The 23,540-nt window shown below is 48.3% G+C and overlaps 1 protein-coding gene across 1 annotated transcript in view; it reads right to left on the bottom strand.

The window, feature by feature from the left end:
• The window catches only part of LOC147684270 (uncharacterized), a 44,306-nt gene that overhangs the window by 7,311 nt on the left and 13,455 nt on the right, over window positions 1–23,540 (bottom strand). The window contains exons 2-4 of the mRNA XM_086942303.1: window positions 14,700–15,578; window positions 14,019–14,086; window positions 13,567–13,736 (exon numbers count right to left, since the gene is read on the bottom strand). Coding sequence (XP_086798429.1) covers window positions 13,567–13,736; window positions 14,019–14,086; window positions 14,700–15,578 — 1,117 coding nt within the window. The remainder of the gene's footprint in view (window positions 1–13,566; window positions 13,737–14,018; window positions 14,087–14,699; window positions 15,579–23,540) is intronic.

Genomic DNA, 23,540 nt, shown 5'->3' with positions numbered 1-23,540 from the left:
GCAGGCCGTGACTCGCATCTCGCCCACTGGTTCACACTTCACGGCCCCAGGCCGTGACTCGCATCTCTACTCCCCCCCTGGTCTCACATCAAAGGCAGCAGCCTCCCACAGGCTTCCCCCCCCCCGAACGTCCTCTTTGGCTCCTTAACTTCTGCCCTCTTCCCCCAGTCCCTGTTCCTTTTCGTGTTCTTCGATAGTTTCTCTTGTTTTCTTGCTTCCTGCACTCTTCTCTTATCTTTCCTCTTCCTGCTCACGCGCCACAACAATGCCGAGAGCTTGTTAGAACAAGTAGGCTATCAAGCTGTTTACGTTTCCCTTGTAAATTGTCGTCAGAGATTTCGGGAGTCAGCAGCTGCTCCTTTGAAACATGGGTTCACTTGTAAACCTCTCATGGATCCTTGATCAGTTTATCTTGGACCCACAGCTAAAGGCTTTCCATTTTGGCGCGCAATTGCTCAACAGCTAGCCTCCTTACAGCTAGCTTCATTTAAATTGCCTGCCGCCCAAACTTCTTTTTGGGAATATCCCGTACAGTAATCGCAGCTCTCCCGTAGCATTTACCCAAACAAATACGACAAGTATTCATCATATTTAAGGTGGAAACTGGCTCATTCAGCCCATTGGAAGTATGACGGAGCGTGTCTACAAACATAAAACGTGTTGCCGCGTTGGCCTGCTTTGGTGTTAATCCCCCCCTTCCTCTCCATCCCTCCACCCCCCCCTCCTCTCCATCCCTCCACCCCATCCCCCGCATTTGAAACTCTGCAAATACTAGCTATGTTTATTTGCATCTTCTGGAGAGAAACTTTCATCCTAACTGCCTGCTTGTAACCTTGAGTCGAATTGTAACATGGAACCTTGAACGCTCCACCCTCTCTCACCCTTGTGAATTCATTTCGCATTTAATGTTTTCCAGAACTCTTGGCAGGCAGCATCCAATTACTCTCCCTGGTGATACATTCAGTTTGTGTAAGGTGAGCGATGTCGTAGAATATCTATCGCGAAAAGAACAGTTGATGGACAGAATGCAGGACAATGTCATACATTCACCCCAGTACAGAGATCTGGGCATAAATCCATCTTTTTAGGTCTCGGCCTAACCAGGCAGCCCACCCCCTCCCTCTCCAGCGTGCGCCCCCTTCTCTCTCTGTTGCCACACGCATTAGTAGGCAGCCCACCCCCCTCCCTCTCCATATGGTAGCTCGAGTTGCAGGCAGCCCACCCCCTCCCTCTACAGCGCCTGCCTCCTCTCTGCCCATGCATCCCACAATTCACTCACTTTCTTTTGCCACAAAGCCCTCACAAGCGCACACTCACATTTTTCTTTAAAAAAAATGCATTATAGGGGGCGTTTTGCTTTTCCCACTTTATTCCTGCAATACGTTACATTTTTTTAACTTGTTGTCCCAGTTTCTGTCTCTTGTTTATATGCAGAGTATTACTCTGTTCCTTCTCCTGCCCTAGCATTCCCATTGTTTACAAAACATGGAATTGACGCTCAATGTGATAAAATGACCTGCCGAGTATCATACATTTTAGCCAAGTTAGTTAGCCGAATTTAACACTGTAGCGCCTAAGTCAACACTTTATCGCTAAACCTCAGGTCTTCCACACATGTTCACCGTATGGAAGGAAATATTGATTCCATTTTTTCCCCAGTCATATTTTTTGTTTTTTTGTGTGGTAAAGACTCGACCCCACTTTCCCCCCCAAAAAAAATTGCCAATGGGCTTGTTTATAGCTAGCAGGTTGGCTCAGTGAGTTGAACTTTAGCTGCTAAACAAGGAGTTTAAACCCGTCAAGACCAGATCTGCATTCATTCCTTCCGACGTAGATAAAACTTAGTGGTTTTACATTTGCTAAGTAACACCTGTGATTTCAAAACGCTTCTATTCCCCTGCCTTGCCCTTCAAAGGCTCCCCTTACCCCGCTTCACACTTCACGCCAGGCCGTGAATCGCATTTCTGCCCCGCCCCCCTCCCAGCGCTGCCTTGTTCTTCAAAGGGATCCGCTCCCCCCCGCGCTTGTTATATGCGCCTTTGAGTTGTACTTTACCCTTGCTCGCTCATGATCAGAAATGCATTTAGACAAATGTTTTGTTTGTATTTTTTTTTTTTGGTAAACCTTTATTGTTACATTAATCAGATACAGGTATGGGCCTACAACCATCACGGCTGGCCGCTAGTACAGTTAGGTCAAATCAAGTCAGGCATATCATGAAAAATAATAATCCGCCACCCGCAGGCCCCGTATTGAGGCTAAATAACATTCGCCCACAGCTTATCACGTGTATGTCAGGATTTCTTTTTAAAGGTATAAAGAAGAAAAGGATCCGGAACCGTATATTCAATCAATAACAAAGTAAGGAATTGCAATAGTGTAGGATATTCACAGACAGGATCACTGTGGTTGAAATATTGGCGCCGGTGCACATTAACCAGGATAATCAATAAAAACCTTACACATTGCATCGTTATAGCGATCCGCCCGTCATGCCTATGAACATCGTAGGAACATCTTCCCTAGTTGAATAGACTGGCAAAAACACAGGAATACACTACCAGATCCCAGAAAAGAAAAAGAAAGAGAAGGAAGAAAAGGGCCATAGTAACAATAAAAGGACAAGACTAAGAAGACCCATCCTCCCAACCCCCCACCCTGCACTCCTGTAGATGGCTACGGCCTACCCCCCCTAGCAGTGTGCCTGTCGCCCTGAAAAACTAAAACCCCCGAAAGAAACAAGTCCATAAGAAATGAAAAGAAAGTAGTTACGAGCAGTGTTCCCTCTAACCCGCGCGGCTGGGCGCCCGCGCAGCTTTAAGGCACCGAGCGCGCAGTGCCTCTTGTGAAGCGCGCACACGTTCTGGCCGCCGCCCGCTTTCAGAACGCGAGCGGCGAAAAACGGCAATTTACTGGTTGCCTGAGGCCTTACAAATGCCCTCATTCAGTCCACAGCCTCTCTCTATTCAGAAAAGCCACGCATCAATTCCAAAAGCATTACGTGTGCTTTACACGTCATGCTTTTGGACTTGCTGCATTTCTTTTTTAAATAGAGCGCAGCTGGGTGCTGATTGCGGGCCGTTGTGAAAGTATTGCTGTTAAATGCAGCACTCTCATGTGCATTGCTCTCAATCAGCACCCAGCTGCGCTCTATTTAAAAAAGAAATGCAGCAAGTCCAAAAGCATGACGTGTAAAGCACACGTAATGCTTTTGGAATTGATGCGTGGCTTTTCTGAATAGAGAGAGGCTGTGGACTGAATGAGGGCATTTGTAAAGTAGGGGGGCACTTGAGGGCAGCAAGGCCCGGTTCACCGGCCTGGAGCATCGGGGAGAGAGGGGCTGAGGACCCCCGGTACCGCAGCTGTGTTGACAGTGGCGGTTGGTGGGGTTTGTGAGAGGGGGGGCAGGCATGCAGGAAAATAGGAGACATGGATCTCATGCAGGGAAATTAAGGGATGCAAAGTAGCAAGAACAGAGCTAGTGCTCTAGCTTGTACACCTGTCTCATCCAGCCATGCTTCTCTTTTTCCGTGTATCTCACTGTCCCTGCCGCTTTCTTTTGTACCTATTGCTGCTTAGTACCTCTCTGCTGTAACTGGCACCGGTCCCTACCTCTCATTACCCCGTGCCTGTGGCCGTTTACCTCTCCTTTTCTGCTGAAAATCTGAGCAATATACACACTATGCAATGATTGTTCTCGTCCCGAATTTGAATTCAGCGCTGAAAACGAAGTAGCAGGCACGGCCACTTGGCGCTGTGTAATATCTCTGGCTACTTCATTTTCAACACAGTGCCAGGTGTTGCCACGCAGTTGAATGCCCTTTGCAAAAGTTGACAGGCTCGCTTTAAGTTGTTCATTGCTGCATTTGCGTGTTCAACTGGTCCAAACGAAGTGAGACCTTTGCCCAGCCTGGCTGAGAAACAGAAAGGTGAAAGGGGGAACAAAACCCTTTGAGCCGTATGGGTGTTGCGCGCCTGCTCCTAATTTTCTCATTATCCCTCCTCTATACCCCCAGTGCACCTTCTCTGGGCCAAACGCGCTGCTCGAAAATAATAAAATTATATTTTGAATTTAAACCATGTTTATTGGCTTTTCCGTTTCGGTTCTTGTGCTGCTTTCGGACAGAGTAGGAAACCCCGGGAACCACTCTGACCTAGGCAAGGAGATGGTTCCATTGACCCAGCAGGGGAGAGAGACAGGGGTAAGACTGACTGCACCGCCTCACTGGTTTCAGTCCACGCCCGGGCTCAGCACCACTCAGCACACTACAATGGACCACATCGAGGACACGACTCTGATTGGGAAACGGTAACCGCAGGCAGTGGGACGCATAATCACACACACATACACAACATACAAAATTCAGTGAATAAGAAATGTATTCAATTTCACACACGCATACACACAAACACATCCATTCACGACAACACTCTCCACCAAACATTCATGCATACACGCACGCACGCACGCACAAAACACTTTAAAAGAAAAGAAAAACACACACACACTCTTACCTTGCTGCCGGCTCCGGTCCGCGCCACCTCTGGGATCTGCTCTGCTCCCCTCACGTCACGTCACAGGCTCACAGCCCCTCTAGGCCAATCCTGGCGCCAGTTGGGGCACAGGCTTTCTCGCCCGCAGCACGCCCATTAGGAGGCCGAAGGGCTCCTAATGGGCATGCGCAACCAAGCAAAAACACAAATGCGCATGAGTGGACACGGTGCGAAAATTCGCCCTCCGTCCCCACTCATGCGCACTTGTGGTGCTGCATGTCCCCTGGCCTGGTGACGTCTGACAAAGGACGGCAGACCGCCCACCCCCTTCATGGCAGTCTGGCGTCATGCAGACAGTTGAGTCCTTCTTCTCCGAGCCCTCGGCGTCTTTGAACGATTCACTTCAAAGACGGGCTGAGCGGGGAGGGGGGCAACGCCCCAACGCCCATAATGGACGGACCGCCACTGTGTGTTGAGGAGATGCATGGAGCAGTAACGCTACAGCCCCCACACACATAAACACACCCTACGGCTGGACGGGCTCCAGCTGCAGCCCAAACCCCCTTCTGACCACCCACACCCTTCCAAACTCGGGGACACAGGAGCAGCCTCGTCACACCAACTGGAACACGCAGGAACAACCCCGCCCTACGGTGCCACCCGTCGTCACACCTGGGAACTGTTTGGATTGACACGCAAAACAAAGTGAAACAAGGCATGATGTGTAGGAATCTGCAGCCTGCCATCAGACGTCGGCGAGCATCCAGTACGGTTACAACAAGCGTATAAATATGAAAGCCCACACATGAGACTTCGAGGAGTTTGCAGAGAAGGACAACCATTGCACAAGATCTAGGATGACTCCTGTCTAAATCTCCAAACAGGTCCAGCAATACATCGAACAACATGTGTACAGGACAGGTGATGCCAGGCCTTTCCTCGCACTTTGGAACGTGGCGCTTCAGCAACCATGAAGAAGTTAAAGAGACTTCTAGGCAGTACCAATTTACAAACCTAGCGTACACAGACAGGAGTGCAACATTTTAATCTATGCTAGATGAACACTTCTGAGTTCCCATGCTACCATTTTGTTTGCTGGAGGCTTTTCTCCAAAAGGGGATTGGGCATTGGGGAAGGCAAAATAACTCAGTTTTCTGCTGCAGCACACAAGCACCAAGCACGTTTTCACATCATGACCAGCCCAAAGCGGTCCCAGACTGATAGAGCAGTTGCAAGTGTTGCACAGGCTATTGGTGCAGATGTATCTTCCAAAGCCCGCTCCGATGATTTTTATGAGACGTTTCAGGTCACAGAATGGCACTTTTAGAGTCTTCAGCAATGTCTCCTGTTGGGCCGCCATGTAGTGAAAGTTCCCATCATATTTTTGCCACTCCCGGTGTTCCTAAGAAGGGAGTTCGGGCCAGGATTGCTGACTGGCCACCTCGAAATAAGTAAATGCAAGCCGTAAGGCAGTCATTTGCAGAAATTTCTTTGTCATCCCCATGAAGGCTAAGAATCGTTCTGCCGTTAGACATGTTACCAAATTACATTGGCAGAGAAGCTGTCCTTTCAAATTGAATTACTATCGGCAGTTTCCCTTTATGTGAAACATTTTATTTGTACTGTATTGTTTTCTCTTGTTTCATCTCTTGGTATCAGAGTACTTAAGGAACATGTTTTATATTTATTTGTAAAAGACAGTATATCCCATTAACAAATTCTAGAGGCAAAGCTCACCATACTCAAAGATAGCGGTATTTGTCATACTCCAAGTAATTCTAGTAATTATTTTGAAAGAAGATGCAGCAGTTATTATCAAAAATGTAACAAAAGTAGTCCAGGGTGAAACTTTATTGAGACCAGCCAAAATGTCTGAAGTTTTTTCATCCAACATTGTGCAACATTTACTAAGGTTTTCAAAATGTTATATTATTCAAGTTTAGGTAAGTTATGCATGCAGGGAGAAATCACTTGCGCTGTGCTCGCTGGTCTCTCACATAATTTTTTTATGCTAGTAAGCCCTCGAGTGAAAAAGTAATGAAAGATACTTAGGAGTATATTTATGAAGGGGTTTTGGGTCTTGTTTGCACCACTCAACATGGAGAAAAGAAATGCAGCAAGTTTTTATATAGTGCGAACTCAACCGAAAAAGTATTGCAGCGCTTTACATGATTTATTATTATATATTTTTTTGTCTGCATGGGGAGATTAATTTATTTGCCCAGAATCACAGGATTTTAGGCTGACCTGAGACTAAAAACCCATCTCCAAAATCGACAGCTCAAGCATTAAGCCACAACCCCAACCACAAGAGCGGAAGCATTTTCATTAATATATACAACTTGATTAAAAAAACAACTGTCTTGGCCAGGGCTCGAGACGGGGTACCACGCGGGTGGACGGCATCCCCCCACTTATTTTGCCGGGAGCTCGATAACTGGAGCAAATGGAGCCACACATTCACTCTTTGGCCTCTCTGGGGTGAGATCGGAGCCCATTCAGAACGCTGCTCACGCGCTGGCTTCTCTGATGCAATTGCATCCAAGGGGTGAGTGAGCGGAGGCAATGACAGAAGCAGCAAAATATCAGTAGGGTGGCACACTATATGATGCACTCACTTTTAGCTTAATTGCTTTGAAGCCACACCCTTAATTGCATTGGTTACGCCCCTTTGAAAGAACCCCGAGTATTTTCATCCCACTCAAAGCCCTGGTCTACAAGCGCGGTCAGGTTCTTGGCGCACATAGCCTTGGCTGCAGCGCACAGAGACCTTACTCTGCCGCACACAGAGGAAAATAATTAGAGGGAACATTGGTTACGAGTAAAGTGGAGGAGGACCTCCAGGCCAGCCCCCGGCCCCTCCCCACCCCGCGTTAAACCCTCAGTACAATAAACAATACTAAGTCGGATACAATCAGTTTGCAAGAGGGTAATAAGATACATTGTTAGCCCGCAGAGTTACATAGTCACATAACATTTCCGAGTCTTTTCTACCTCCATTAGCCCGTTAGTAGTCCCTGCGTAATGGAACCATCTCTAACCCTGGCCCACCCTATCAAGCTCACCCACATATAGCAGCCAGACAGCATCAAAAAAGATTGTTTCGGGAGACTCGGGCACCCCGAGTGGGGGGAACAGTCGGTCGTGTAAAGGAAGATCATCGCGGGGATCAATCCACCCCAATACGTTCACCAAACGTCGAGGCAAGACTGAGTATGGGGCCCTTAGCAAGTGGGGAAGAGTCACATTTCCATTCCCCTGTCGGAACCTTGTCGGCGTATTCGAGGGCGCTGCGTGATCAACCGGCCCCTCCGGCATTACAAGTCCAATGTCTCCCGATTCAGGTGAACCTCTCGTTGGCCGGCTAGGAGTTGTAAAAGTCGGGCCCCTCAAAGTCTCACTTGTCGGTGGGGTATCCAAGGCACAGCCCACTGATGCGGAATTAGGCAAAATTTCAATCGCCCAAGATTCGACTGGTGCCTCCTTCCTCGGGGTGGCAGTAATGGCGTCTAGCTTTCCCCCAGGTTTCGTGCGTACCATTGTAGGGCACTGCGGAGGGCGCCGAGGACCAGAACAAGATCACCAACCACCATCCTTTCGCAATGCACCCCGATCTCGGCGTATCTCCCTGCTCTGAGTACTCCATCGCCTTGGGAAAGCTGAGGCCGGGTATTGCTATCCCGGACTGCAGCTCGGTCTGCATCCATCACTGTGCAGGATCGGGAGCGGGTTTCAAACAAAGGAGAGGGGGATTGCATGGTGCCACTTACAAGCCTGTGGGATCGGGTGCAGCAATCAGAACCACCGACACCCCCAGGTGTACCTCGCCATAGACGAAAACCCTCTCCTGCACAATTCGGGAGACTCCCGCAGGTGTCAGGAAAGGCTAAATTCCACGTCCGATTACCTCACCAGCGAGTAATCCGGTTCCGGGAGCTGCAACCTATGCGGTGGTGGTCCGGACCCTCTCAATGGCACCGCTGGCGGGGCTGAGGCGCTGCCAAAGGAGCAAGGCAAGTTATTCTCCCGCTCCGGGCGATCGATCAGGCTTCGCAACTGGTGGCCGCCATTGTTGCATTGGCGGTCAGCGTAGCGTCGCACTCAAAGCCCTGGCTCTGACGCCCCCGCAGGCCGCAGTAGAAGATGGAGCATATCTCTGGCATCAGAGGTGGTAGAGATCTCGGAGGCACACGATCGGCGGTCACGACCGTTCACCCGCACAGGACCGTAATGCAGGCACAGGATATCAGTCAGGATAGTATCGCGGGGCGGAAAATTCTACGGAGCCGGGCGCCTAAGCGGCCATCGCAGTCGCCGGCCTGGCTCCTCCCTGTTTTGTTTGTATTTTAATCACGCGATAAGATGCAATGTCTGGTTTAGGAAGCATTGGCAAGCCTTCCTTTTTGAAGGTCTGCTGATCCATATCGTTAATGGCATTAATACCTCTTGCACTTTAACTGTGGAGTATATAGGACGAGAGCCCTTTCTTTTTACTCGCTCTGATATGCACTTGCACTTTTATTCATAGTACTCGTCTTAGCCTGCCCTGACCCTGTTCTTTATCCGCTGCTAGTATGAATTCATGTTTATTTTAATCATGTAATAACGTGTATGGTACAGTCTTATCGTACTGTTGTGTTTTTTTCCCTTCTAAATTGTCTGCTATGCTTTTAATTAATCCTGCAATTCGAATGAACTTTGAACTTTAGTTTTAGCTGACCCAGAACTGCTATTGACGTTTCTCTATGGCGTGCGTGCACTGCAAATCTAGCATAGTGTTGTGGGATTGCACGTATGGCCAAGAACTCTCATATATTGTTTGTATGAACACGTGCAGCATATATAGAGCAAAAAATCCAGGAGCGCATGCGGTAACTTCTTTGACTCTAAAGGGAAAAGATTTGCCCTGCAGGGACCAGCGGCAACGTTACATAATCGCGCAGGAATCCCTGGCCAATAGAGGAAGTCGCTTTCGGTCTGAACAACGTTTAATAGCTTTGTCGACTTTGGTTTTTAGAACACATAGGCTATCAAGCTGTTTACGTTTCTCAGGATGGCGTCCGTTTCCCTTGTAAATTGTCGTCAGAGATTTCGGGTGTCAGCAGCTGCTCCTTTGAAACATAGCTTCACTTGTAAACCTCTCATGGATCCTTGATCAGTTTATCTTGGACCCACAGCTAAAGGCTTTCCATTTTGGCGCGCAATTGCTCAACAGCTAGCCTCCTTACAGCTAGCTGCATTTAAATTGCCTGCTGCCCAAACTTCTTTTTGGGAATATCCCGTACAGTAATCGCCGCTCTCCCGTAGCATTTACCCAAACAAATATGACAAGGCTTCATCATATTTAAGGTGGAAACTGGCTCATTCAGCCCATTGGAAGTATGACGGAGCGTGTCTACAAACATAAAACGTGTTGCCGCGTTGGCCTGCTTTGGTGTTAATCCCCCCCTCCTCTCCATCCCTCCACCCACCCTCCTCTCCATCCCTCCACCCCACCCCGCATTTGAAACTCTGAAAATACTAGCTACGTTTATTTGCATCTTCTGGAGAGAAACTTTCATCCTAACTGCCTGCTTGTAACCTTGAGTAGAATGTAACATGGAACCTTGAACGCTCCAACTCTCTCACCCTTGTGAATTCATTTCGCATTTAATGTTTTCCAGAATTCTTGGCAGGCAGCATCCAATTACTCTCCCTGGTGATACATTCAGTTTGTGTAAGGTGAGCGATGTCGTAGAATATCTATCACGAAAAGAACAGTTGATGGACAGAATGCAGGACAATGTCATACATTCACCCCAGTACAGAGATCTGGGCATAAATCCATCTTTTTAGGTCTCGACCTAACCAGGCAGCCCACCCCCTCCCTTCTCAGCGCGCGCCCCATTCTCTCTCTGTTGCCACACGCATTAGTAGGCAGCCCACCCCCCTCCCTCTCCATAACAACAATTGGTTCAAATATGCTCTCTCAATGTTTCAAGCTTTATTACAAATGTCACAAAAAGATGTTAATATTTTACTTCTGTTCTTGGATTTTCGTCACAATAAAATACACTGAACATAATCTTCACAAAAGTCATTTACAAAATGTTAAGCTATTGCCATTATAAATTACAATAACTTTCATTTAAGTATTAATTATTTAAAAAAATTAAAAGCCATTGTTATTTGTAATATCAATACATCTAAGTCACGTAAATACAACACATATTGCAGTACAAATGCTATAGGTGTCACATTTGCGAAAGTTAAAACTATTGTCAATGACAAAGCTATTAATTTCGCTATTTTCAAAAAACCAACACATTAATAAAAAAATTGTCATTTACAAGACCAATAGCTCAAACTTTCCTAATGCAAGACCTATTGCATTGCGAAAGCTTGTTTGAATATGCAAACGCAGGTGTGTTTCACTCCCATACACAACAGATGCAGTGAGTGCAAGGTTCTCTCAACCTAAAAGAAACTTATTTTGACTTGTGCTTGTCTGTTTACTTGTGCACTATTGTGCAACTTCCTCTGATGTGTATGCAGAATGTACCTTTTGTCCCGAATTTGTGTCCTGAATCAAAAATTAGCTAGCATTCGCGCCAAGAATTTTCAATTCTATTAAGGACACGGAGGCGAGGATTATGCTTCTCTTTCTTTACTGTATAAACACAGCAGCCAATAAACATACAGTTTAGTGCAATAAAAACTTCAAAGTCCATGGTGCTTGGCGTAGCCACGCCCCCTTCAGCACCCATAAGAGCCTAGGACACCCCTTCAGCTTCCTCTTTCTTTGCGCGAACTGCACAAGTCCATGAACCATAACAGTCTATAACTTCTCCAACATGGAAAAAACCGGAACCCTGGTCCAACATCATTCTTCAACAGAAGACTTCTTACTCCTTGTTCTTGTCACTGCCTGGAAAAAACGAAATCGACAACCCGTAACTGCTGTAAACAACAGAGTATTCATAAACAACGGGTGGGCAAGCATGATCATACAATGAACATAGCCGGGTGGGATAATCCTCGCCTCCGTGTCCTTAATAGAATTGAAAATTCTTGGCGCGAATGCTAGCTAATTTTTGATTCTATTACAGGACCGGAGGCTTCAGATTATGCTAGTTTAAAGCTGTATTGAATACTATAGAGGTAATGTCTCCCACCGGCTTATAATAGAACTGTCTGAATGTAGATTCAGACGACCAATCTGCACAATGCATTATATCTTGAACATTAGCCCCCAACAGAAATGATTTTGAAGCCATGGCACCTCGCACCGAGTGCGCCCCGAACAATTGAACATCAATACCAGACTCCTTCATAATAAATTTCAACCATCTTGCGATAGTAGCCGAGGACACAGCCTTAAAAGGTTTCTGCACAGCTATCAAAAGCTGCGTGACCCCCGCGGGCCTTACGGAACGAGTACACTCCTCGTATGATTTCAAGCATTGGACCACACATAGTTTTGGATTACTAGGAAAAGCATTGCATTCAATGTGTCTAGACAGTGTTTTTGTGCGACCTGTGATAGTAAAAGAAACTCCTTCCGGAGTAAATACTCTACCTGCAATATCCAAGGCGCGAACGTCCGATGATCTTCTGCATGCCGACAAACATAACAACATCGCTAACTTTGCTGACAACTGTTTCCTAGAAAGCAAGTCGTTAGACGGCCAGTTGTCCAGAAATCTAATAACCACAGAGACATCCCAAAGCCCCGAATACTTGGGCTTGGGAGGATTCGCCACTCGAACGCCCTTAAGCAGTGTACAAACCAAGGGGTTCATACCCACTGGTTTCCCGTCAATGCGAACGTGTCCCGCCGAGATGGCCGACCGGAAATTGTTCATGGATCTGTAGGCCAAACCGCTAGTTGCTTTGTCGGACAAGAAATTTACTATGTGAGAAATTCCTGCCCCCACGGGATCCAGATCCCGTTCCACGCACCAACATAACCAACTCTTCCAGGCTGAAGAGTACCTTTTCCTCGTGGAGGGAGCCCAGGCTTCCTTAATGTAATCGCTAGCCGCTCCCAAAATTCCAGGCACGTGCCACCGTTGCCTGAAAGCCTCCATGCCATCAGCGTGAGGCCCCGGGACATGATTAGCGGGTGTCGCTCCCGTGCTGGTCCCAGCAATAGCGTCTCCGACCATGGAAGTCTCCTGGGGAGGTCGCAACACATCCCTAACAGCATCGGGAACCATGGTTGCGACTGCCACAGAGGCGTCACTAGAATCACCTCGGCCTTCTGCTTGAGAATATGAGAGGCCACTCGTGGGATCAATAGAAAGGGGGGAAATGCATAGTTCACCGCCCGACCAGTCCTGCAAGAAGCCATCCGTCGTCTCCGCTGCTGGATCCGGCCTCCAGCTGAAAAACCTGGGAAGTTGACAGTTCAGTCTGGATGCAAATAGGTCTATCTGGCAGGGACCCCACAGGTCCTGCAACCAATGGAATATCCTGGGCAACAGCTGCCAATCGCTGTAGTCGCGAAGATGTCTCGAGTTCCAGTCTGCTACTACATTGGACTGCCCTGGAATATATTCCGCAATCACCGAGATCTGATGACTGAGACAATAATGCCAAAAATCCTTGGCTATCTCCACCAGCATGGACGATCTCGTCCCCCCCAGCTTGTTTATATACCGAACCGCAGACACGTTGTCCATCCGAAGGAGGATGCAACACGAGTGTTTCTGGGGTGAGAGCGTCTTGATCGCGAAGGAGCCCGCTAGGAGCTCCAGACAATTTATGTGCAACTTTAGTTCTTCTAGCGACCATCTTCCTCCTGTGGAAACTTTGCCACAACGCGCGCCCCAGCCCCAACGGCTGGCGTCCGATTCTATGACTACTTCCGGCACGGAGCCGAAGATGGCTCTGCCGTTCCACGCTTCCACATGGTTCAACCACCACTGCATCTCGTCTCGCACTTCCTGAGTCAGCGGAATCATGTCCGAGTAGGCCAGCCCTCTTTGAAGGTGCTGGATCTTGAGTCTCTGCAGAGCCCTGTAATGTAGCGGGCCCGGAAAAATCGCTTGTATTGACGAGGCCAACAACCCTACTACTCTGGCCACCGACCTGAGAGAGGTCAACTGTTTGCTCAGAAGAGATGTGATCTCCTTCTTCAAATCCCTCAACTTCGACATACTCAACTGTGCTATCCGCGAGTTGATCACAAAGCCCAGAAAGTCCATCTCCTGCGACTGAATCAGGGCTGACTTGTCCCTGTTTATCACAAACCCCAGATCCTGAAGGAGGGTAATGGTCATCTGAAGATGCCTCAACACCAGTTCCGGACTGTGAGCTAAAATCAGAATGTCGTCTAAGTAAATGATGAGACGCACCCCTTGCTCTCTCAGGTGCGCTACCACTGGCTTCATCACCTTGGTGAAACACCAAGGAGCCGAGGAAAGCCCGAAAGGAAGGGCCGAATATTTGAACCAACGTCCCTTCCATTGAAACTGAAGGAAACGACGGTGAGGGCGGTAGATGGGGATGGAAAGGTACGCATCCTTCAGGTCTAAACGTACCATCCAGTCCCCTGCCTGAAAAAGATCTGTTAACAGATGGATCCCCTCCATCTTGAAATGGTTGTAGACTAGGAAGTAATTGAAATCTTTCAAGTTTAACACCAACCTGTGACCTCCGCCCCTCTTCTGCACAAGGAAGATATTGCTGCAAAACCCGCGCGGGTTGTACTCGCACCTCGCTATGGCGTGTTTGTGCAGTGATTCTTCTATTTCACTTTCTATAGAACTCGACTCTAGTCGGGAAAAATGGAGAACCTTCGGGGCCGCTCTCTGTGTGGGGTTCTGATAGAAAACTAGGTGAAACCCTTGAATGGTCTGAAGGACCCATGCATCTTGAGTCAGGAGACTCCAATTGTGTAAGAAAAACATTGTGCGACCCCCCAAAGGCATGCAAAAGCAATCCATAGCGCTCACCTGAATTGTTCTGGGCGTGGAATCCAGCCCTGTTGCCGCCTGCATGAAACTTGTTTCTGGCGTATCTGCGACGCTGTGGGTAGAAGGTACCTCTTCTTGTCGAGTCCCAATCACCTCGACCTCTTCCGAAGTCACCTCGGGGGGGGGGACCTTGATTGCCGAAACGGCCTGGCGAGCGTCCCCTTCCTCGTCCGGCCCTATTAAAAAGGCTATTCTGCAGGGCTCGCTTGATGCCTGCTTGGGCCTTGTCCAGGGAGGTGAACGTACCCACGTACTTTGAAACGTCTTTCACAAAACGATCTCCAAAGAGATTGCCCTCTGCTAGGGGACCCGATTCAGCTGAAGCTAACTCAGTCAAATTCGAATCCATTCTCATCAACAGCGATTTGCGCCGTTCCGATGACACTGCGCAATTAGCATTACCGAGGAGACATATGGCGCGCTGGGTCCACCCCGCCAGAATATCTGGATCGATAATGACGTTGGTCTCTTTGGCATGCAAGGCCATTTCCAGGATTTTGGCCAGAGGCCCCACCACGTCTAACATTTTATCCTGGCAACCCCTCCAGGCGCGATCCAAACCTTTCTTGGGATCTTTGGCGAACTTCTTTAGAAACGTCAGCATACTGGCGTCGATCTCCAGGGTCTCAGCAACCCTGTGGGGAAGATCAGGACGGGGACATTCAGACCGCAGTCTGTTACGGACCTCCTTATCGAACCCTTTTCTCAGATTCTCCTCTAGGTACTGTGCCACAGCCGGGGCCGGGACCCACTCTGTGGAACGGGGATGCATAATCTCCGAAGGGTTGAAGGTAAACGGAGTGTCGGGACGAGCTGGTTCTGAAGCTGAAGAGGCAGATTTCTTTGCCCTCTTCTTCGGGGGCTGCTCCTCATCCGTGTCAGTAGTGTTAGTGGTGTCAGTGGTATCAGTGTCCACGTAATGCTGCTTACTCTTCGCCTTACCACTGTTGGCATAAGCATGATCTGAGTAGGACGGGGTCGGAAGAGAGCCCAAAGCGCTGGAGTGTGGCCATTGGTCTGATGAAACTGCCTGCGGAGTTGGTGTCTGCTTCTTACCGGGCTTGTGCTTGGCATAGCCATGGCGCTTGGCGAAGCTCTCGAGCTGCTTGGTGATCGGCTTTAATGCTGCCGCCAATGCTTGTTGTATAGTAGCAGGTACTGCACTTTCTACCGCCTTACTGAGGCCTGGACTGATGCATCCAGGGCCTCCACAATTTTGTCCTCAACTGCAGCAGATTGCTGTTCTGCATAGGTTCCTTCCTCCGCCTCCTCATCATAATAATATCCATCATCCTCCATGGTGAACTGTGACAAAAACCTGAGAATATATACCTTAATCCAATAGAGGTAGGCACAAGAGGAGTCAGGGGGGGGGGCAACCCCAAGCACACAGTGATATATTATAACAGAGTCAGGTAGTAACCCCCTCAGCAGATGCTGTAGTCAATTATTATTACAGCCCAGCAGGGCGTCAGAGCCAAAATATAGATATATGGAGCGTGTGCCACTCCAAACGAAGGCAAGGACTGTTATTGCAGCCAGTCAGGCGTTCTTACAACCAACTGCGACACTATCGTGTGTAAAAAATGGTGGAAAAACGGACTTCGGCGTGTGTAGCCCAACGCGCGCCCAAATCCTACTAGGAATTAGCCCAATGGGCGCGCGTTGTGCTGCACGCTCCTGCCGTGTGGTTTACGGCTCGCTTTGGCGGTCGGGCGATCAGGGGAGCCCTTGCGCAGCCTGACCGGGGACAAGGGAAGACCAGAAAGCCCCAGGTAGGCGTGACCGGCACTCGGTCTTTGTCCTGACTCCAGCGCCGCTAGGCGCACCTTCGTGGGAAGCGGGAGCAGAGCTCCGATCCGGCGCGAACGCGCCCCTCAGACTGCCCGCCTACGGCGGGGAACACACACCGCGGGAACACCCGCGTCTATCTAACAAAGCCCTTAGTAACTGAAAGCAGGCACTAAAAAAGCAAACCACATAAGCGCTACGCACAAGGGCGCATTTGCACACATTTAAATTGAGAAATCACACGCAAATCGTCCTGCATCAGTCACAAAGCATTGCAAAACATCACACATGCATTAGAGAAGGGGCTGGGCACTTAACTCTTGCTGTGTGAGCAGCAAAGAAAGAGGAAGCTGAAGGTGTGTCCTAGGCTGTTATGGGTGCTGAAGGGGGCGTGGCTACGCCAAGCACCATGGACTTTGAAGTTTTTATTGCACTAAACTGTATGTTTATTGGCTGCTGTGTTTATACAGTAAAGAAAGAGAAGCATAATCTGAAGCCTCCGGTCCTGTAATAGAATTCGGACCTTCTGTCCTGAATTCTGACCCTTTGTCCTGAATTTTTGCAGTCACTGTCCTGAAATTGCACCCATGCCAGTTGGTCACCCTAGTCTCATCGCTATGGTCACAGCAGAGGCACACCCCACATGGTCGCACCGCCCGAATCCCAATAAATTCAGACCACACCAGTTTGTTTTATGGAAGAATTAAGGCCGCAGTTTATTAGGCATTATCACTTACAAGCGATCCTTTACACGCCATTATTTCTGTCTGGCGACTGTGCGTTCTTACACAACCAGCTCTGCACTGCGCCCTACATTCAGTGCGGCTCTCTTTTTCAAAGTGACTTGTCCCCGTCCTTAACCACCAATTGCCTCTGCACTGTGCCCTACATTCAGTGCAGCTATCCTTGCCAAGGTAACCCCCTCCCTGGGACACACCTTTTCCTTTCTCTCCGGGCAAGCTTCCGCTTCCGGCCCGACCGGGTAACCTTTTACCTCCGGTTTCCACACACTCCTTGGGTAAGCGTCTGCTTTAACCCAACCGGATGGCCCCTTTTGCATCCGGTGTCCACTCACTCCCGGGTAACCAGCCGGTTCCCACCCGGCCGGGTGACCTTTTCACTTCCGGGGCCCACACATTCCCTTCCGGGTTGGCGTTTGTCCCCGCCCCCGCCCGAGTTGCGCAATTAATTGTTTACTTCCGGTTCACCTGAACACAGGGAGCTCGGGGAGCTTGCCAGTGACCCCCTGGGTCCTGCCTGCCCCATTTGTAGTCTGAGCCCGCTGCGCCACCTGCTTTTTGTATTCTTCTTGGATCGCTTTGTAAGTACCGCCTGTTGTCCCTTCTTCCGAAACCACAGGATCTCTTGTAAGCCCCATATGCCTCTGCGACAAATCTCACCCACTTTGTCTATCCCCCCCCCCTTCAATTCATGTCCCTCCAAGGGTGGGTGGGTGGGTCTTCTCCTGCCAAAATTCCCCGGAGAAAGAGGGCCTTGTGCCCGGTGCCCACCCTTAAATAGCCCTTATCTCCCTACCACATTCCTACCTTAAATTTATGGCTGAGCTGGCCCAGCCCCAATGCTTGGTGGGCCCGCTCTTTCTCTTTCCCTGCCTTTGCTCCCCTTATCTCGCGCCAATCATTGGGTGCTCGGGCTCTGCCTCCCGGGGGCGGCCTCCACTGAGACCCCCGGTCCAGCCACTGTCCCCCTCCCCCTGGGGAGTGGGGGGGCCGAACCAAGGGGCACAGCAGAGGCACACCCCACATGGTCGCACCGCCCGAATCCCAATAAATTCAGACCACACCAGTTTGTTTTATGGAAGAATTAAGGCCGCAGTTTATTAGGCATTATCACTTACAAGCGATCCTTTACACGCCATTATTTCTGTCTGGCGACTGTGCGTTCTTACACAACCAGCTCTGCACTGTGCCCTACATTCAGTGCGGCTCTCTTTTTCAAAGTGACTTGTCCCCGTCCTTAACCACCAATTGCCTCTGCACTGTGCCCTACATTCAGTGCAGCTATCCTTGCCAAGGTAACCCCCTCCCTGGGACACACCTTTTCCTTTCTCTCCGGGCAAGCTTCCGCTTCCGGCCCGACCGGGTAACCTTTTACCTCCGGTTTCCACACACTCCTTGGGTAAGCGTCTGCTTTAACCCAACCGGATGGCCCCTTTTGCATCCGGTGTCCACTCACTCCCGGGTAACCAGCCGGTTCCCACCCGGCCGGGTGACCTTTTCACTTCCGGGGCCCACACATTCCCTTCCGGGTTGGCGTTTGTCCCCGCCCGAGTTGCGCAATTAATTGTTTACTTCCGGTTCACCTGAACACAGGGAGCTCGGGGAGCTTGCCAGTGACCCCCTGGGTCCTGCCTGCCCCATTTGTAGTCTGAGCCCGCTGCGCCACCTGCTTTTTGTATTCTTCTTGGATCGCTTTGTAAGTACCGCCATGCCTCGCCGGGAGCTATCGCTGCCTGCGAGGCCCCCCCCATGCCTTAACTGCGGCCCCATTCTTGCAAACTACCAACAGCCCCTTGCATACAACACTGCTAGCATATTTCGTAGCAGGATATCCGTCCCAGTGTCAGAAAGGTACACCCCATCTGCTCTGTAATAATGCGGCTGACGCAAGTTAATCATGGTGCGCCTGATGCTACCTAAACCTACCCCTTTTAAAAATGTCTTTATAATGAGAAAAAAGTTGCCCCTACATATAGATGGGAAGTTATTTCCCACAGAATTCAATAATCACAACATTAGCATTTTTTGACTAGTTGCGGCATTTTTTAATCTTTAAGCAGTGCACCCTTGACTGTTGAAAAGCAATGCTGAATTCCCCTTTATTGCCTCCAGCTCTGTCTGTAGCCCTGGAAAGGTCACAGTACTTGATTGGCCAACACCGCTCTGCACTCTGTGAAGTAGAAGAAAAACACAGCAATGGTGACTCAAATTTCTTAGGAATGACTTTCATATAACGCATAAGCATTACAACTTTTTTTTTTTTTTTTTTTTACTTCTTGCGCATCCCATATTTCTGAGTTAGGATGTATTCTAGTAAAGGACTCCCGCCTGTTATTACCTGTACCCAGCCAGGAGCCTAACTGAGCAATGCCGGCCATCCACCTGTACGCTATATACCGTTATTCAGTGTCACCTGCTAATTTCATCTCTTTTATATGGCTTAATGAAAAGGCTATGCTGTGTGGTCCGGATTAACTATTTTCGTACCAATTAATTCATACTTCAGCTGTTCACACTTTTCACCGGGCAGAAGCTAATTGCCCCCGGGCTGCATGCTCTTTCTTTCCCTACAAACTAAAGGCTAAACATTATTTAACTTGTCTAACATGTGAACATTGACGAACCTGTAGAGAAATCTCCTTCTGCTTAACTTACTCAGCTGTCGTATTTGCCCTGTTTGATAACCACACTGTCAACTCGACACTCCATCCATGTGAAACTTCCTTCTGTTGTATAAACCTGGAACCTTTTACGCCTTCCTATATACCTTCTATAGTATTATGTGCAAAGTATAACTTTCTCCCGTCCCTGTGTCTTACCTAAGCATAATTATCTATTAATACTCTCTCCTGCATCGTAGTTATCCTCAAACGTTGTACTGGCAAGCTCGACTAAACATTTCACATTGGTGCCTCTTCTTTTTTTTTTTTTTTTTTCAACCAAAACACCTTCTAACCAGCTCAGCTCCCTCCCCCTGCCGTGTGCCCCCACTCAGCATTTGCGTCGTAGTAGGTCCATACCTACACTAACCAATTATTCTCCTTTTCAGGACAAGTGTGCCTGCGAGCCACCAAAGACTCACTCCAACTACCTAGATCCCATCCACTACGGTGTGTCCTTACTGCATATTCGCATCTGTTATGGTGAATTGGCGCTAGCACGGCATCTGTGACCCGGCAAGTGCTCCCCCCTGGTCTGGACAAAGGGGGCACTATCTTAGTAGCACCTTGCCGCAAACAATCCGACCCAATGATCTGCCAACTCTGACCTGGAAACCATGTTCCCCTGTTGCCAAAGTCGGCCCACCTGCAACATATGTTAACCTACCATCTCCCGCCCATGTTAGCTCTTAAACCCCCCACTTACGGCAATGAGCCTGGCAGCAGTCGTGCGTCCCCTTGCTACTGTACCCCCCAGCGCTGTCTTGGCGGTGTTCCTTATACTTTCAAGCCAGCTGCCCATCCCGCTGTTTTTTTTTTTTGGTTTTTTTTGCCCAGTCCGTGACCTCCACTACTGCCCCTTTCTCTGTCCGCATGCATGCTCCTTACTTATACTCCAAAGTAAAAGCAACATATTAGCCCTCTTACTCGCACCACCTGTGCCCCGACTTCGTCGCACATGCCCTTGTTAACCGCACTGGCACTTTTTTATTTTTATTTATTTTTATTTATTTATTTCTTGATTTCTTTATTTTTTTTATTTCTTTATTTATTATTCTTACTATTACTGTTTATTTATATATATATATATATTTTTTTATTTATTTATTTATTATTATTTTTTTTTTTTTGCTGTTGTCCACCTACAGGCACCCCCCCTTGTGTTGAGCCCCAGGCATGTCTATTGATTGTAGCATAACTTCCACTGTAATATACCACCAGTACCTAATCTCTGATTCACAACTCTTGTGCGCCGTACCTTCCCTATGTTGTTACCCCAACCGCATGTGGACTACTACTCATCGCGTGACCTACCAAGAACGCTCTATCCTCTTCACTGACCCTTTACCAAATTCATGCCACCCTTCCCCCCCCCACCATCCGGCATTGATGGAGGCGTGCTGGGGAAGGGGGCAGAGGGTGTTAGGAGCTCATCATTCTCCCAACACCCCCCACCCCAAACCCCCGGCATGAGCCTTGCCCCTCTCCCCAAGGCCGGTTGTGAATTTGCATTCCCCTTTCGCCACCGCTAGTAATCCTGCACCACCGCCTGTCATGCAATCCATGCACCCAAGCTTGGAAATAACTACCCTTGAGGCTATAAAAACAAACCACAAAACAAATTTTGTAAGGGATGGTGAACCTTAGCGAATTCCTAGTTTTAAATCCGAGGCTCTTTCGTATTATGTTATATTTGAATACTATCATTTCTATTACTACGTATACAAAGCGATCGATGGATAAATTTAGCAATTCGCATAATTTTTCAACCCTGCCACATACTTTAGTTCAAGCCTTAGTTGCTGCTTATTTATCTTCTGCAACTAACCACCATTGACAAAGCCCATAGACCCGATTTCCTGTCAGTATGCTGCTACTTCTTGTGACATATATATAGTGCAATGACAGACACAACAAGCATTTACAATGCAACGGTCTCGCCTTTGCAAACGTTAGAGCTATTGGCATTGTAAATGACACATTTTTTATTTATGTGTTGGTTTTGAAAACAGATAAACAAATGGCTTTGTCATTTACATTGCCAATAGCTTTTCTGGCTGCCTAACTTAGTCAACTATGTAGCAAAATGTGGTCCTCCTCCGCCACATAATTCAAGGAGGCCTTGCTTAGGGGTGCCTTAAACCAGTCACCTTCGTGCATTGATCTAATTTTGTGTCATTCCCATTTTTCTTTCATTCACTACTGGTACAGCATAGTGCAACTTGTTAGCCCACTTCAGCCATTGGCTAACTTCACTGAGAGCTCCTGCACAATGTGCACTAATTTAGAAAAAGTAAGGTCCTGTAATCTCAGCGACTAGTGGCTCGGTGTAGGCTTTTTATTAACAAGATCGATGAAGCAAAAAGGGTTATCTAAATAAAGTTTAACAAAACCCAACAAAAAAAGTAAGCATTCGCAAAAACAAAAGGTTGGAAGCAACGCCAGACCTATGGGCTTCGCCAATGCTTGATTTTATTAACACGTTCTTCTCTAGTCTACGAGGAATAACCATGCCGGGGAGCAGCCAGTCTACTCCAGCTCTCTGCCTGCAGCACGTGCTGAAAATGCTGATACCACATTTCAGTGACTTTCTAATATCTTACAGGACTACACTTGAAGAGATATGCTAGCACTGCCACCTCTCAAATTAAATAACAAAATGGTGCTGCATCCACATCTTTTCTAAAAATAAATGTGTGTACGTTAACCGAGGGCAGTGGCTACGAGGAAGGAACTTTCTACTAGAGTACAATATGGCCTAATGTTTATGTTTAAAGTGGCAACGTAAGAACACTAATGTATTTTAGATGATAAAAGAGGCATGTGAACTGCAAGAACGAAACAATGGTGCATTTCTTCTTCGTACTGCCACGGGCTGAAAAATAATAAAAAAAGATCACATAAATCCCTAATGGGCATATGATTTGAATAAGCGTTATCATGTTTCGAATTAGCGACACCCAAGAAAGACTATTTCAATATGGCAGCCATGTTTATAGTGATTAGTACATATGGTATTTTTGACTCTCGCTCAGTTTTTGGCGCTGTGTGTTGGAGGGGCTCAGCTCCAGCTTAAGTCTTTTTCTCAAATCTTCTGGACTGCCCGGTCACAGTTCAGAGCTGAGGATGCAGCACAACCCCACAGCATCTTCAATTAGGCGCCAATAAATACATGAACACATTCAGTGAATAATAACGACAGAATGCCATGACGAAAAAAGGGGCGGGACTTAAAAAAGACACAAACGCCCACGAATCGGATCCAGCCGGTGTAAAATCTCGGCTCCCCCACTTCTACACATTGCGTGATCCTGAGAGCACCGCAAGCTCAAAAACAAACTAAATGCCGATTTGTTCATGTTATCAGAGCAGGGCTCGGGCTGGTGCTGGCTGTGCCACTCGCCCGGGCGGTGTCGCCAATCGGGATGCGAGGTGGGGGGGGGGGATAGCGGCCATGCAGGGCCTGGCCACAGCTGGATAAAGAAGCTTACAAACGCCCACAGAATGCCATGACGAAAAAAGGAGCAGGACTTAAAAAAGGACACAGAAACGCCCACGAATCGCATCCAGCCGGGGGAAAAGAGTAATTGACACCCATCTCTTCCAATGGCTAGCCTCCATTTATGGAGCTAGCCAATGGAAGAAGGGGCGGGTTAAAGTACACAGTATTGAGATAACAAAATCTCAGCCTGCGCCAACACTGCTGCGCAGTGTACGCTAGGTCAAGACCTAAAAAGCCAATGGCTGACGTGAGCGGACTGTGCCCTACGCTGTATGATGTGGTGGGTGGAAAAAAACGTCAACCACACATTAATAGACCAATGGATAAATTGCCAAAATATGAAAAACACCCCCACAAACAATGAAGCGTTAAGATCACTACACAAAATGAGAAG

The sequence above is a fragment of the Lissotriton vulgaris genome, chromosome 10, assembly GCF_964263255.1.
Source record: "Lissotriton vulgaris chromosome 10, aLisVul1.2, whole genome shotgun sequence".
Classification (NCBI taxonomy): Eukaryota; Metazoa; Chordata; class Amphibia; order Caudata; family Salamandridae; genus Lissotriton; species Lissotriton vulgaris.
Note: the sequence above shows the minus strand (reverse complement) of the source record. Positions and strands in the feature narration are given on the sequence as shown.